The sequence below is a fragment of the Rissa tridactyla genome, chromosome 3, assembly GCF_028500815.1.
Source record: "Rissa tridactyla isolate bRisTri1 chromosome 3, bRisTri1.patW.cur.20221130, whole genome shotgun sequence".
Classification (NCBI taxonomy): domain Eukaryota; kingdom Metazoa; phylum Chordata; class Aves; order Charadriiformes; family Laridae; genus Rissa; species Rissa tridactyla.
This window is the reverse complement of record NC_071468.1, coordinates 14,235,411-14,247,609: the sequence shown is the minus strand read 5'-3', so window position 1 is coordinate 14,247,609 and position 12,199 is coordinate 14,235,411. Positions and strand designations below refer to the sequence as shown.

Here is a 12,199-nt window from a genome sequence, read left to right as displayed (position 1 = left end):
TACCAGTATTGCAAGAGATGCGCGGTGTCAGAAAGGCTTATTAAAAAAGGACTGAAGGCACATTATCTCAATAAGCCATATAGCACTTTGGAGACTAAACTGAGGTTTTTCAGAAAGCTTTGTAACAATACCTACAATTTCAACATTAAAATATTTCTCTTAATTAATCTGTGTTAGCGGACAAGTATAAGTCACATTTTAAACCATTATCTTTTCCTGACAGTTGCATTGAAGTAAAAAATATTCAATGAAACATAGGAGAGAGAAAGAACTTTGAAACAAACCAGTAAATTTAGATTATTTTTTTTGGAGGGAGTGAAGAAAAATATAGAGTTCTCTTAATGTTCAGGTGCTCACATGTAAGCTATTCCATTTGATTCTACAACATACACAAAGAGTATTGCAAATACCTGGTGCAAATTTTGTCATCCCACAAAATCTAACAGTGCCCGTTCTCTGTCCTACCACCAGTACTCTGTCTCCAACCTGAATTTCTCCTTCATCAAAAGGATTTTTCCTTGTAGCCAGAGAACTGTACAACCCTGTTCAACAGAAGGACAAGATCCAAGATTAGTGCCATTGTATCTTTAAAATTTAAGAAAGTCTTCGATAGTGAGCCAACTGATTGGCAAACAGTCTATCTTTAACATAGCATACCTTTAACATATGGCAACACACTGTAAATTTTGCTTAGACAAAGAATTGCTTTCCTTCAGCATGAAAACTGTGGACTACAGCTTCTTCTCTGCAGTTGGAAGGTACAGTGACCAACTGCAAGAACACTTTTCCTCTTGAAGACCTTCTGAAAAGCTTTTAAAAAGCTGCCAAACATAAATTTACAGTTAAACTACTTCCCAAGCGTCTTTCTTGAACTATCTCAGATTCTGAAACAGCACAAGTCATTCTACGTAAGTAACTCAATACGGCAGTAAACTCCCATCTGTGAAAGCATACCTCAATAAAACAGACCATACCGGCACTAATTTTAGATGGCGCTGAAGACACTCGAGTCACTGCCTTTTTATTGCTGCTAGTTGAGTTCCGCTTCTTGGAGTAATTCTGTTTGCCTTCCAAGGAGGCAGTAGAAGAGGAAGAGCTGCTGTACCCAGGAAAACCTAAAAGACATAAATGGAAATAGTCCTTCAGAGATCATATTCAGAAAAGGACAGATTAAGCAGAAGGGAAAGCTTCTGTAAGAAGGAAGTTATCTGTACTCCACAGTGGGCAGAATACAAAGTAAAGAGACAGAATTGGAGGTGGTTAAGCAGCATTTACTCGAACACCTGTCAGGAATGCATCCGACCCTGCCCCGGGAATACGGTGATAGTTGAGTGCTGGAAGAGGTCTCCAAAAGCTTCTTCTTTGTTACTCTATAAAAGTTCTTCTAAACAGTCCCAAGCATATTTATTAACATATGGAAGCCTTAGTAATAAGAGATCATACCACCACACTTCCAGCATCCAGCCTATTAAAGGATTTGATGAGAAGTGGAAGAAAGGTGATATGTGAGTGAATTATTGTCTGGATCAAAGCCTACTATGTTCCATTACATACTGTATTAATATTAAAATCTGTACTATAAAATAAGAATGGGAAATAAATCACTTTTATCTCCATTTGCAAACCCTGATGTCTAAACTGTCTGGTAAGACTTATGTACAGCTTTCCTCCTTCCTTTTTAAGGCTCTCCCCAGTTCTCCCCTTTCCTACTCTCTTCTGCCCAAAATGAGGCAGGGTACAGCAAGACATGTCTATGCCTCAGTTTCTCAATGTGAAAAATTAAGATAATATTGCTTATCTAACTTTCCAGAATTCTGAGAGGCTTAATTCCTTAGTTTTTGCAAAGCACCTCTATATTGACACAGGGTTAGCATGTTCGATATAATTTAATCCTCCAATTTGGCAAAACAGTGAAGAACTGCAGAAAGACAAATGCAGCGGGTCAAAGCAAAAGTATAAGGGACAGAAATCTAAAGACTCTGAGATACCAGCTGCAGCTATGCTACAATGAAGAACGTGCAAATTACTAAATAAATGGTGACTAAACAGGCAAAATTCAACTCCAAGCCCAAGGTATAAATATATGTGTGTGTTTCTGAGTGCATACTACACATCCATATTTAGAAGTCAATCCAGCGATGGATTTACTGGAGGTCAGACCACCTACGACTTCTACATGAACACAACAAAAACTGCTGATGCAGCAATAATGAAACTAAAATAAACTAAACCGGTCATTAAATGCTTAATTTTGTGGGAAATCCTCAGGTGGGAGAAGGAAGAGCAGAAGGGACTCCAGCAGGTCCTATAATCCTTTCCTCCTCCACCAGGCAAAACAACAATTTGTCAGGTGAGTGTTTGACCTGTTCTTAAAAACCTCCCATCAGGGCAATCTCGGGACTTCCTCAGCAATATATTTCACCACATAATTATCTGTACTCTTACAGGGGTTTTTCCCCCTAATATAAAACCTAAATTACGACAGTTTTTGCTCAAGATTTCTTACTCTTGTTACACGTGCAGAATGGGTTGTACTGTTCTTTGTATTTGAAAGCTTCCTGGTTTATTCCTTTAATCTTTAGCCTTTTTAATCACACAATCACAAATTCCATCAGTCTTTTATCCTAAGTTATGTTTTATACCTCCAGTTATTGTGGTGTCTTCTCTGAATTCTTTCCAGTTGATCCACATCTTTTTTGAAATGTGCCAAGTAAAGCCCCCAAGTCACTTCGTGTGCAACAGCTCACGCTCCTTTTTATGCATTCTGGAATGCTTCCCCTTTCGCAACACCACGACACAGATAACTCACGTTTACCTTGTAGTACTCAATACTGCCATCTCGTTTTCTACAAAACTATTACCAGCATGTCATTTCCAGGGTGTATTTATACAGTTGATTGTTTCAGCCTTGCTACATAAATTTGTAGTTGTCCTTACTCCTCTCCATCTCCCCCCTGCAGAAACCTTTTTTCCAATATGTCATGGGTTATTCAGGGTGATAGGTTTGGGTTTTTATTAATATTAAGCCAGTCAGCTCTCTGCCAGGCATTATCTGCATATTTCATGAAGAGACTCTCTATCCCTAGTGCCCCCCAAAAAAAAAATTAAAAAAAAAAAAGGAAAGAAATTGTCAGCCTCATCAGCACAAACTCCAGGAAAACCCCAAGCTGAAATATCCTTCCTGTTTGACAAAGAACCACCAACAGCTACTTTCCAAGTTGGATGTTGGATTTTCCTAAAGGTTCTGCACCTGACTTATGGCAGTATCATCTAAACCACCAGATCCCAAAATGAGGCTTCGCTCCACATCACTTACAGCCTGCAAAGCCTTTGGAGTCCTATTAATTTCAAATATCATCCATCAAGGTGAGACACTGTACTGCCAACTAATTTCACTGTGTGACCAGAACCTAAAGAACAAGCCATTAAGTGCCCTCCATGAACAAAATGTTGGAAATCTCTGTCTACACAAGTTTTTTAGCTCACCTCTGAAAAAGTATCATATAGGACAGTGCTTAAATATCTTACACTAGTCTCTTCCCCCTGACTGTTTACTGATGGAGGATATGAAAAGACACTTTTCTTTGAAAAGAGCATATTCAAAGGCACACTTCAAATTATTTCAGATATACTGCTTTTACCAACACTTGTAGTATGATTTTATAGACAAAACCTCAAAGGAGACCAAATTGTTACAGTTAGTCAAAGACACCCCTGAAAGTGAGGTCCCTTGATGTTTCAAGTTCAGCACACAAAACACTGATGCAGTAGAAGTCACTATCCAATTCTGAAACTAGATAATTGCAGAGAATGATTCATATGTAAAAGGAAATTTTTAAAAAGCCAGAGTTTTGATTTTCGTATTTGAAGTTTGTTATTATGAGTCTTCCATGATACAAAGCCAAGACTGTTAAATGCTATTAGATGTGTGCTTCATTACACAAGCTTGAACATACAGATATAGGAGAGAACAAAAATTCCAACAGAATACATGCACAGCTCTTCATTAAAATCTAAGCAGTAATGACACAGGGCAAAAGGTCTCCCTCAGACACCTAAGAAGGTAATTCTGCAGATCATCTGTAAGATCTTTTACTGAGACAGCTTGCAGCTTGAGGAGCTTGTCTATATTCTTGTCCATGTATTTGGATAGAAGCTGTTACCAAACCAACACAGAACGCCAGCCAAACATCCACACAAATTACTCCTGCTGCTAGTGAACTAAATGTGTACAGTCTGCTTGGGACTTGAATACAGACAGGGAAGGCCCCTTTTTTCTGTAGTGTAGATACAGGACTTCTACAAAGGTAAGGCAGTAATAATACTTCTGCTGCCCTACCCAAAATTTTTCTCAAGATGTTAAAAAATAAAAAAAAAAAAAAAGTAGTTACCGTCTTTTGCAGGTACAGTTTTTCCCCTGGTAGCAGTCATAAAGTTGGCTTCAGAAGCACTGTCTTTTTTTGCCATATTTAGGCCTATAAAAAGAACACATACAATTAAACATATACATCCTAACAATGAACAATAATTTTACATGTACAAAGACAATTTGACAGATTTTTAGATTACTGGATGCATGGATAAAACTGTGCGGTTCCTTAGACTCTTGATACATGGGTAAAACAAGACTGCAGAACTGTTTTGATGGATAAGCACAGATGTTAAACCCCTTAACACATTAAAACAGTCCAAACTATCTTGACAAACAATAAACAAATTGTCTACAAAATATGAATGTTTATATTGAAGGAGTTTTATGTAAATCTTTCAAACATTTACATCTATTATATACGCAACATATGCTTTTATAGTACTTAAGGTATACTATTCACTCGTAATAATTTCACAATTTCTGCATTAAAGATTACACATGAAAGTTTTCAGACCAAATCTTCCTTCAGTCTACAAATAATGAAGTAAATATGCCAGTACCATTTTTAAGAGCCTGACTCTTAGAGCAGCAATGCTGTGATATGCATATGAACTAGCACTGCCTGTATAACTGAACTATAACATGCTGCAATTTGTGAACAGTCATTTTGCACTTCTGACAGCTTCCTACCCTAATTCAATGAAGAATAAGCTTATCTATGATTTATCCCCACCCTGTCATGAAGAAAAATCACATCTTTTTTATTTAACTACCTCTCTCGGCCTAATTCAGCTACAGGGACTGAACTAGTTGGCAAACATACTGTATTTTCAAAAATTTTACGGTTCAGCCATTAAGGCATCAGATCAAAAAAATAGTGTTTGTGACTGATAACACGTTTCTCAATTTGATCACAGTAATCCTTTTTCCAAAAACTTGAAAAAGACCTATTATCATCAGTCTGATGGATTATTCAAATCCAGTAGAAACAAATCAAATCTGAAAATCTCTACACAGTATTATATTTTAGTTTGCAGCTTATAACCGTATCTACAAAAAGCATATTAATTTTTCTCGGATCATGACAAACCAGCGTATTGCAGGAATGAAGTTTAAGGGAAAGAAATGTAATCTGGTGATGCACGTAAAACACTGCAAAACAAAGTCCTGCCTCTGCAGCTTTATTCCTCCCACTCCAGTCCATGAATCAGCCAGGCACATTAATTCTAACGGACCTCTCCACACAAGAACATCTTACAAACGGCAGCTTCCAGGTTAGCATTAGCGGATGTAAGCTCTGCCTGGCAGATGATGCATAACTCACTCTGATTTTTATCTAAAGCAAAGTATAAATGTTTAAAATTTACAAGGATACAAAGGCACCTTTGTGACAGAAAAGGTGGTTTATGACTAAACCGTCTGGAACACACTGTCTGTGACAAAGGAAACAGTCCTTTCCATTATAGTTTAATGAGTTACAAACAGTTCACAACAAACTGAATCAAACATTGAAAAATATTTAACAGGAAAAGTCAGCTTAGATCTGCTCCTGAGCAATACTCCTAACAAACTGATTATTCTGAGAAGCTTTTTATGCAGGATGTCCATTTATAAATAGCTTAAATCTTGTGCTAATTGTAAATATACATAATTAGGGCTTACTTCCCCCTGAATCTATGTAGAGAAGAGTTGCATACATCATCCAAAATGCTGCCAAAATGCATCTCTTTCACCAGCCTGGCACACTGTTTCTATACCCTGCATATCACCGGTAAAGAGTGGAGTTTTAGGATGCTTGAGTAAACTCGATGAGAATGTATGCATATCTTCCATCCCTTAAGCTGTGCTGCCTTAGTATGAGTCACCTAAACAGGGTTTGAAAGGCAAAAGAAATGCTAATGTAATATATTTAATGACATTATTATGTAGCCAGCCAGGCACGGGGCCAGATTATGCATGGTGGGCACTGTACGCAGCAGGGAAGAGTCTGTGCTCCAAACACCTTGGAACTGAAACAGACAGAAAAGATGTATCATTCTTACTTCACAAGGAGGGAATTTACACAGAAGGATTAAATAATTTGAATAAATTACTAAAAGACTTAGCCAGAGCCAGGGACTGAGCCTCTAACTTCAATCAGTAGGCCATATTACAAGGACATCCTTTCTCTCCTAATTTGCCTCTGGTTTTACTCAGATAACTTAATTAGCAGATAAAACACAATCAGTTAAATAGTTCCTTGATCATTTTGCCAGAAAATAAATTACATTTCTTCAATTTCTATGCATAAAGGTGTATACAGATTAGTTTCTAAATTCGCACGGATTTCAGTGAGATGTTTCAAATTACCCAGGAAGATCTTAGTAAATGAAATCACATTAAGTTTAGACATTTAACTAATGTCACAGCCAACCAGAAATTAACTTTACAGGCTCAAGAATAAATGTTGAGGTGAACCTTTTTTTTAATAGATTATATAAAGACTAGAACCTCTTACAGTACATCAGATCACTATAATCACTAAGCAACTACACACAACGTCCTTCCAGTACCAGTATGAAAGCTAGTGAACTTCTAATAATAACATGTAGTTAATAAGTATCTTATCAACCTCTCATCCCAAGTGATGAACTAATTCCAAACAAGTATTTTAATATCAAAATTTACAGGATCGGTGCTAATTTTTGAAGATTAGTATTTCTCTATCCTCTCTCAACATACAAGAAACACTCACCAGAATTCACTTTGGAAGTTATACGCGTCACGTCTATTTTCTTGGATTTGACCAAAGGTGAAGAACGCATGGAAGAACTTCGTACAGAGCTTTTTTTGTGATCAGAAGCCTTGCTTATTTTAGAAAGAGGTGCAAAGATACCTAGAGAGAAAATTGTATGTGCCAAAAATGAACCAGGAGTAATATTAATGCAACAAAACTTTCTGGCTACTCTCTCTTACATCAATTAATTTGGGGGTTTTTTTCCAGAATCATAGAACAGTTTGGGTTGGACGGGACTTCTAAAGGTCACCTAATCCATACCCCCTGCAATAGGCAGGGACATCTGCACATAAATCAGGTGCTCAGAGCCCCATCCGACCTAACCTTGAATGTTTCCAGGGATGGGGCATCTACCACCTCTCTTGGCAACCTGTTCCAGTGTTTCACCACCATCATTGTAAAATAATTCTTCCTTGTATCTACTCTGAATCTACCCTCTTTTAGCTTAACGCCATTACCCCTTGTCCTATCATGGCTTGCTATGCTGTCAAAGCACTTGTAGGGGAGGGAGGACTAGCTCAAATGAACAGTGGAACCAAAAGGCTTATCAAGCAACTTGAACAGAGTAATTGAGGAATTCAGTGAAACTATCAATTAGAATCTGCATTTTGTCCTAATGGTAACATTTCAGTCTCCACTGTTACAAAACAGAAGACTTTGTATATCATAGTATCCACAAAATATTAATTAAAATATCTCAAGCTGGAAGTCAGAAAACAACTACAGGCGTGAATGTTTTAAGAAGGACGGCAAAGCAGGTAAAGAAACATAGCCATGATTGTTCCAACACAATCGACTAGCTTCCACAATATAGATTAAAAAACAGGAAAGACTGTTATCTCACACTTTCAAGGAAATAATCTGAAATTTTGACTGGTTGGTTGTTTCAATGGTTTTGCAAATAGTTGCAGCCAAAACACTATGAACAGTTAAAAGAATCAATAAAACAAACAACCAAAGCACTAAAAAGAAAAGCAACAGAATTTGTTATCTATTTTTATTCTCCCAAAAGGTTCATATCTTCCAACACTTTTTTTTAAAATTCAGGTTTTTAAAAATGTAAGAAAAAGTTAGAGGTTATACCGCGTTTTGGTGCACACTTGAAGTACTGGACTTTTCCAACACTTCCATTGTTCTTTCCTTCTGGTTCATCCAGCTCTATCCCAGCCCACTGCCCACTGGCAAATTCCGTTGTGCCACAAAATCTTAGTGTTCCAACCTAAAGCAAAAAGCATCAACACAGAATGAATTTGTTAAACATGTATTGTCCACGAGAACATAGTACAGATTACAAGGGAGACAGCAAGTCATCTCCAAGCTTTTGATCAGAACACAGAAATACAAACGTAACAATCTCCTTTGATTATTGACATTCCAGCCAATGCATTTTCTGAAACGTCTTCGTCCTTCTACTTACATTTTGTATGAAACAAAAGCAGTGGTTATTGACAGATCTCGTAACAGGCAAGAACTGGACAGTAAGCACCACTGTGCAATACAACTCCAAGTCAGCAAGGTATAGGAGTCTACGCCTAACAGAAGGTTTACTTTCAGTGTCTTCCATCGCAATAGTTCCACAATCATGGCTAGATATCCTGCTGAATTGGAGATTCCATGGAAATACTAGATAAAAAATTTTACAAATGTATCTCTGTGTGCATAAATATGTATATATAGACATACTTAGATTTTTTTATATATTGAAAAGGTTAAAGGGTAAACTTCAGAGCACACTTAACCTTCTCTTTGGAAAAAAATCCTAAATCCTCCTTATGATTAAACAAAATTTTAAAAGCCAGCAACTGTTAGAGCATTTTTTTTTGCTGTTTCAATATATACTATGTAGACTTTGAAGAGATAAGTATATCAAGAATAACAAGACAGACCAGTCTTGCTGGTGGACCTCAGTGTCCACAAATACACATTATAAGCTTACACACTTCAACCAAACAAGGGAGGAATAACTAACAGAGATGCACTTAACACTGATTTAAATTCATTTTTATATTTGATTTTTAAATTAGCTTTAGGAAGAAAAACCTTTGATCTTTCAGTTGCTCAGTTTTCATTATCTCATGTGATCATAATACTATTAGTTCATTTTTCACTACGACTTCACTGTCTAATCCAGCCCTCAGAGAATAAACAGACAGAAACCATTTTTTTTCTTTACTATAAAACCTTCCAGCTACTCTTTCTTAATGTGCTGTAAAGAAACAAACATGAACCAGAGTCTGTTCTTCTTTTACTCTGAAGATCTCCTTTAAATTTGACTGTAATAGGCAGGTACATCACACTAATCCAGACCTGGACTTTTTAGCTACTAACCCAAAGATCAAATTCACTCGGAGGAAGCTTGGCCAAGCAGCCTAACAGATTCCTCCACTCTCCAGGCACCAGCCAAAGGCACTTACCCAGCAGAGGGAAGGGACCAGCATCTTAAACTGGTGGTAGAGATTGCAAAACTGAGGCTCCAGTTTTGCACAAGCCCTAGAACTTGTGCAGGCAAGGAACAGAGGACATCTCGCACATACAAAACATGGCAGGAACAGGAGAAAAGTTTTCTTCCAGCTACTGGTCTCCCTGCACTCACATTTCATTGAGTGCCCATTCAGATAACATATAATCTAGCAGAGCATGAGCTGGTGAAGCCGGGAGACCACAAATCATGTACACATAAACACCTGCTTACACAGCTTTCTACTAGAACTAGAATGACAGGTGCAGTAGGAATCAAGAGGGGAATCCATCTTCCCTAGGGCATCTACTGTGCTTGGCTTTCAAGCTTCATTAAAGCTGATATGTTAGGAGACAGCAGAAGCAGGAAAGGGAACAGGAATCCATAAACACTGCTTGTAAAAATGCTGCCATTCCAGTGCCCTCGTCCAAGCTTCCATATTCTGGAAATGAGAACTGATCCAAGAAGAGGTTAAGAATTGGGCACCATTTTCACTATCCTGTTCTCACTTTTGCTCCGCCCTGCACACATTTATGAGTATCAAGGGAAAGGGGAAGACAGGGCTGAGATCAACTTCTCCATTCAAACAAATGGAGAACGTGGGTGGGAAACAATGTGGGAGTAATGCAGAACAGCTCCTTGCACACAAAGAAAGGAAGGGAGGAAAGCAGATGTGGAAAAGGGAGACCAAAAAGCACACACGCATTCCTCCTTCCCACCTGCCACATGACAGCTTTGGCTCCCTTAAAAAAAAGCTAGCCAGAAAGCCCTCCTGGCCTTTGGCCGCAGAAAAACAGCTTCCAACAACTTCTTAAAAAACACTGTAGTAGCATACTCAATAATAAATTAAAAAAAGGTAATCAAACCCAAGAAGCTTTATCCATACACAGTAAGCACATTACAGTACAAACAGTTCTATGTGCCTTACTTGGAGGAAAGATACACAAGAGGACTAATTCTTCCCTCTCTTGCTATAAAGCCTCCATTAACTTGCAGTTACATTATCTCCCCTTGCTTTCACTATGCAATGGCTTTCTGTAAAAGAAACTTCCATGAACTTTTTACTGCCTTTAAAGAACACGCAGCTTCCTGCACGTACTTCAGTTAAAATGCCTTCTGCATAGCTAGTGATTCCTACACTTTTCCTGACCCAATTTCAAGAATACACCAAATGAAAATACAGAATGGAAGCTGCTTTGCACTCTCGGTGGAGTTCACTTTAGAACACCTCAGTTGTGATAATTACAAATCTGAAGTTATACTAGAAAAATTATTAAAGGTAAAGCTACTCAAACATAAAATTTTGCTCATAAATGCCTTCCATATTTACCAGAAAAATATTTGAAATCTTTAAAAGAATTCTAGCACTTTTAAATCATTTCAGAGCCCTTACTATCAGAGCAAATAAAAGGCATGAATACTAACTGCAATATCAATGTTACATTTTTCAAATACATTTTCTAAAATGTGCTACATTCTTATACTTCCACAGAACCAGTAAAAACCCCGTTGGCACAGCACTGCTTCAAAGATTTTAGCTGCATTGCACCAGTGAAATTGGGTTACTATAGGCTAAGCAGAATTAAAGTTTTCTTTTACTGCCTTCTGGAAGCTATCAGGGGTAATTCACAAATGCATACTCATAACTGAAAGCTGGGCAACTCACAAAGTAATCTCTAAATTTTACCATTATTTTGATGTGACACCAAAAATGTTAATAAAAGCTGAGCCGTGCTGATGTACTATAGCAGACTGTAAAAAAATTGTTTACAGATACAAAATGCAGACTGTGCCTGTCAAAACAGCTTTTCATAGTAGTGACTTTCTTTAACACATAACTGTTCAGCGTATTACTTTCTGTAACCAGATCCTTACTGCCATCCAGAGTTCATACCTTCCACAAAGTGGAAATTTTGGAGACATGCCTGAAATTTGAGGTATGTCTCCATAATAAATGGACTGTCCAGAAATTATGAGGGTAGTACCAGGTTGCTCATCATACCTTCTGTCCTGCAATAACAACACGATCTCCCAGTTTCAGGCCAAGCGATAAAAGCATGGCCTTGCCTGTGACATGATCATAGTTTGGAATCATGGCTTTTGAGATGTCACATGAGAGAGGCACTGCATCCAGCAGTATCTGCTTGATTTCTTTTGCACTGGCCGCCGCATCTGCCATTTCCAGTGGCATATCTACTGGATCCGGAACCACATCTGCTGGAATCTGCCCTTTGTCATTCTGTAGAAACACAGAAACACAGAATTTAATGTTGCAACAAGGTAAAGCTGATCAGGCAAAACCAGAGCAGTTTATGAAGTTTTTAATCCTCGTCATTAGATATTCTTCCTAGAATACAAACAACCATAATAAAAACACGCACATTTTCAAATAAGAATGCCAACACATCTCGAGATATGCAAACTAGCATTTACAGTGTCTTATTTTCAAAAGTTCTAAGTTACCGAAATTTTTAATCTTACGAACGTTATTAGTACTCATAACACATGAAAAAAAACCCACCCATACATATCTGTGTACCTGAACGCAGATTTAGGAAAGTAAGCAAGAATTCTGGTCTGTAACACCAATACT

At 37.7% G+C, this 12,199-nt stretch overlaps 1 protein-coding gene across 7 annotated transcripts in view; it reads right to left on the bottom strand.

Annotated features, from left to right (window-relative positions):
• CLIP4 (CAP-Gly domain containing linker protein family member 4) overlaps positions 1-12,199 on the bottom strand; it is a 32,150-nt gene that overhangs the window by 5,983 nt on the left and 13,968 nt on the right. For all 7 annotated transcript variants that reach the window (XM_054195893.1, XM_054195899.1, XM_054195895.1 and 4 more), the window contains 6 exons: positions 11,609-11,845; positions 8,232-8,367; positions 7,107-7,247; positions 4,392-4,475; positions 975-1,115; positions 411-542 (listed from right to left, as the gene is read on the bottom strand). In XM_054195893.1, coding sequence (XP_054051868.1) covers positions 411-542; positions 975-1,115; positions 4,392-4,475; positions 7,107-7,247; positions 8,232-8,367; positions 11,609-11,845 — 871 coding nt within the window. The remainder of the gene's footprint in view (positions 1-410; positions 543-974; positions 1,116-4,391; positions 4,476-7,106; positions 7,248-8,231; positions 8,368-11,608; positions 11,846-12,199) is intronic.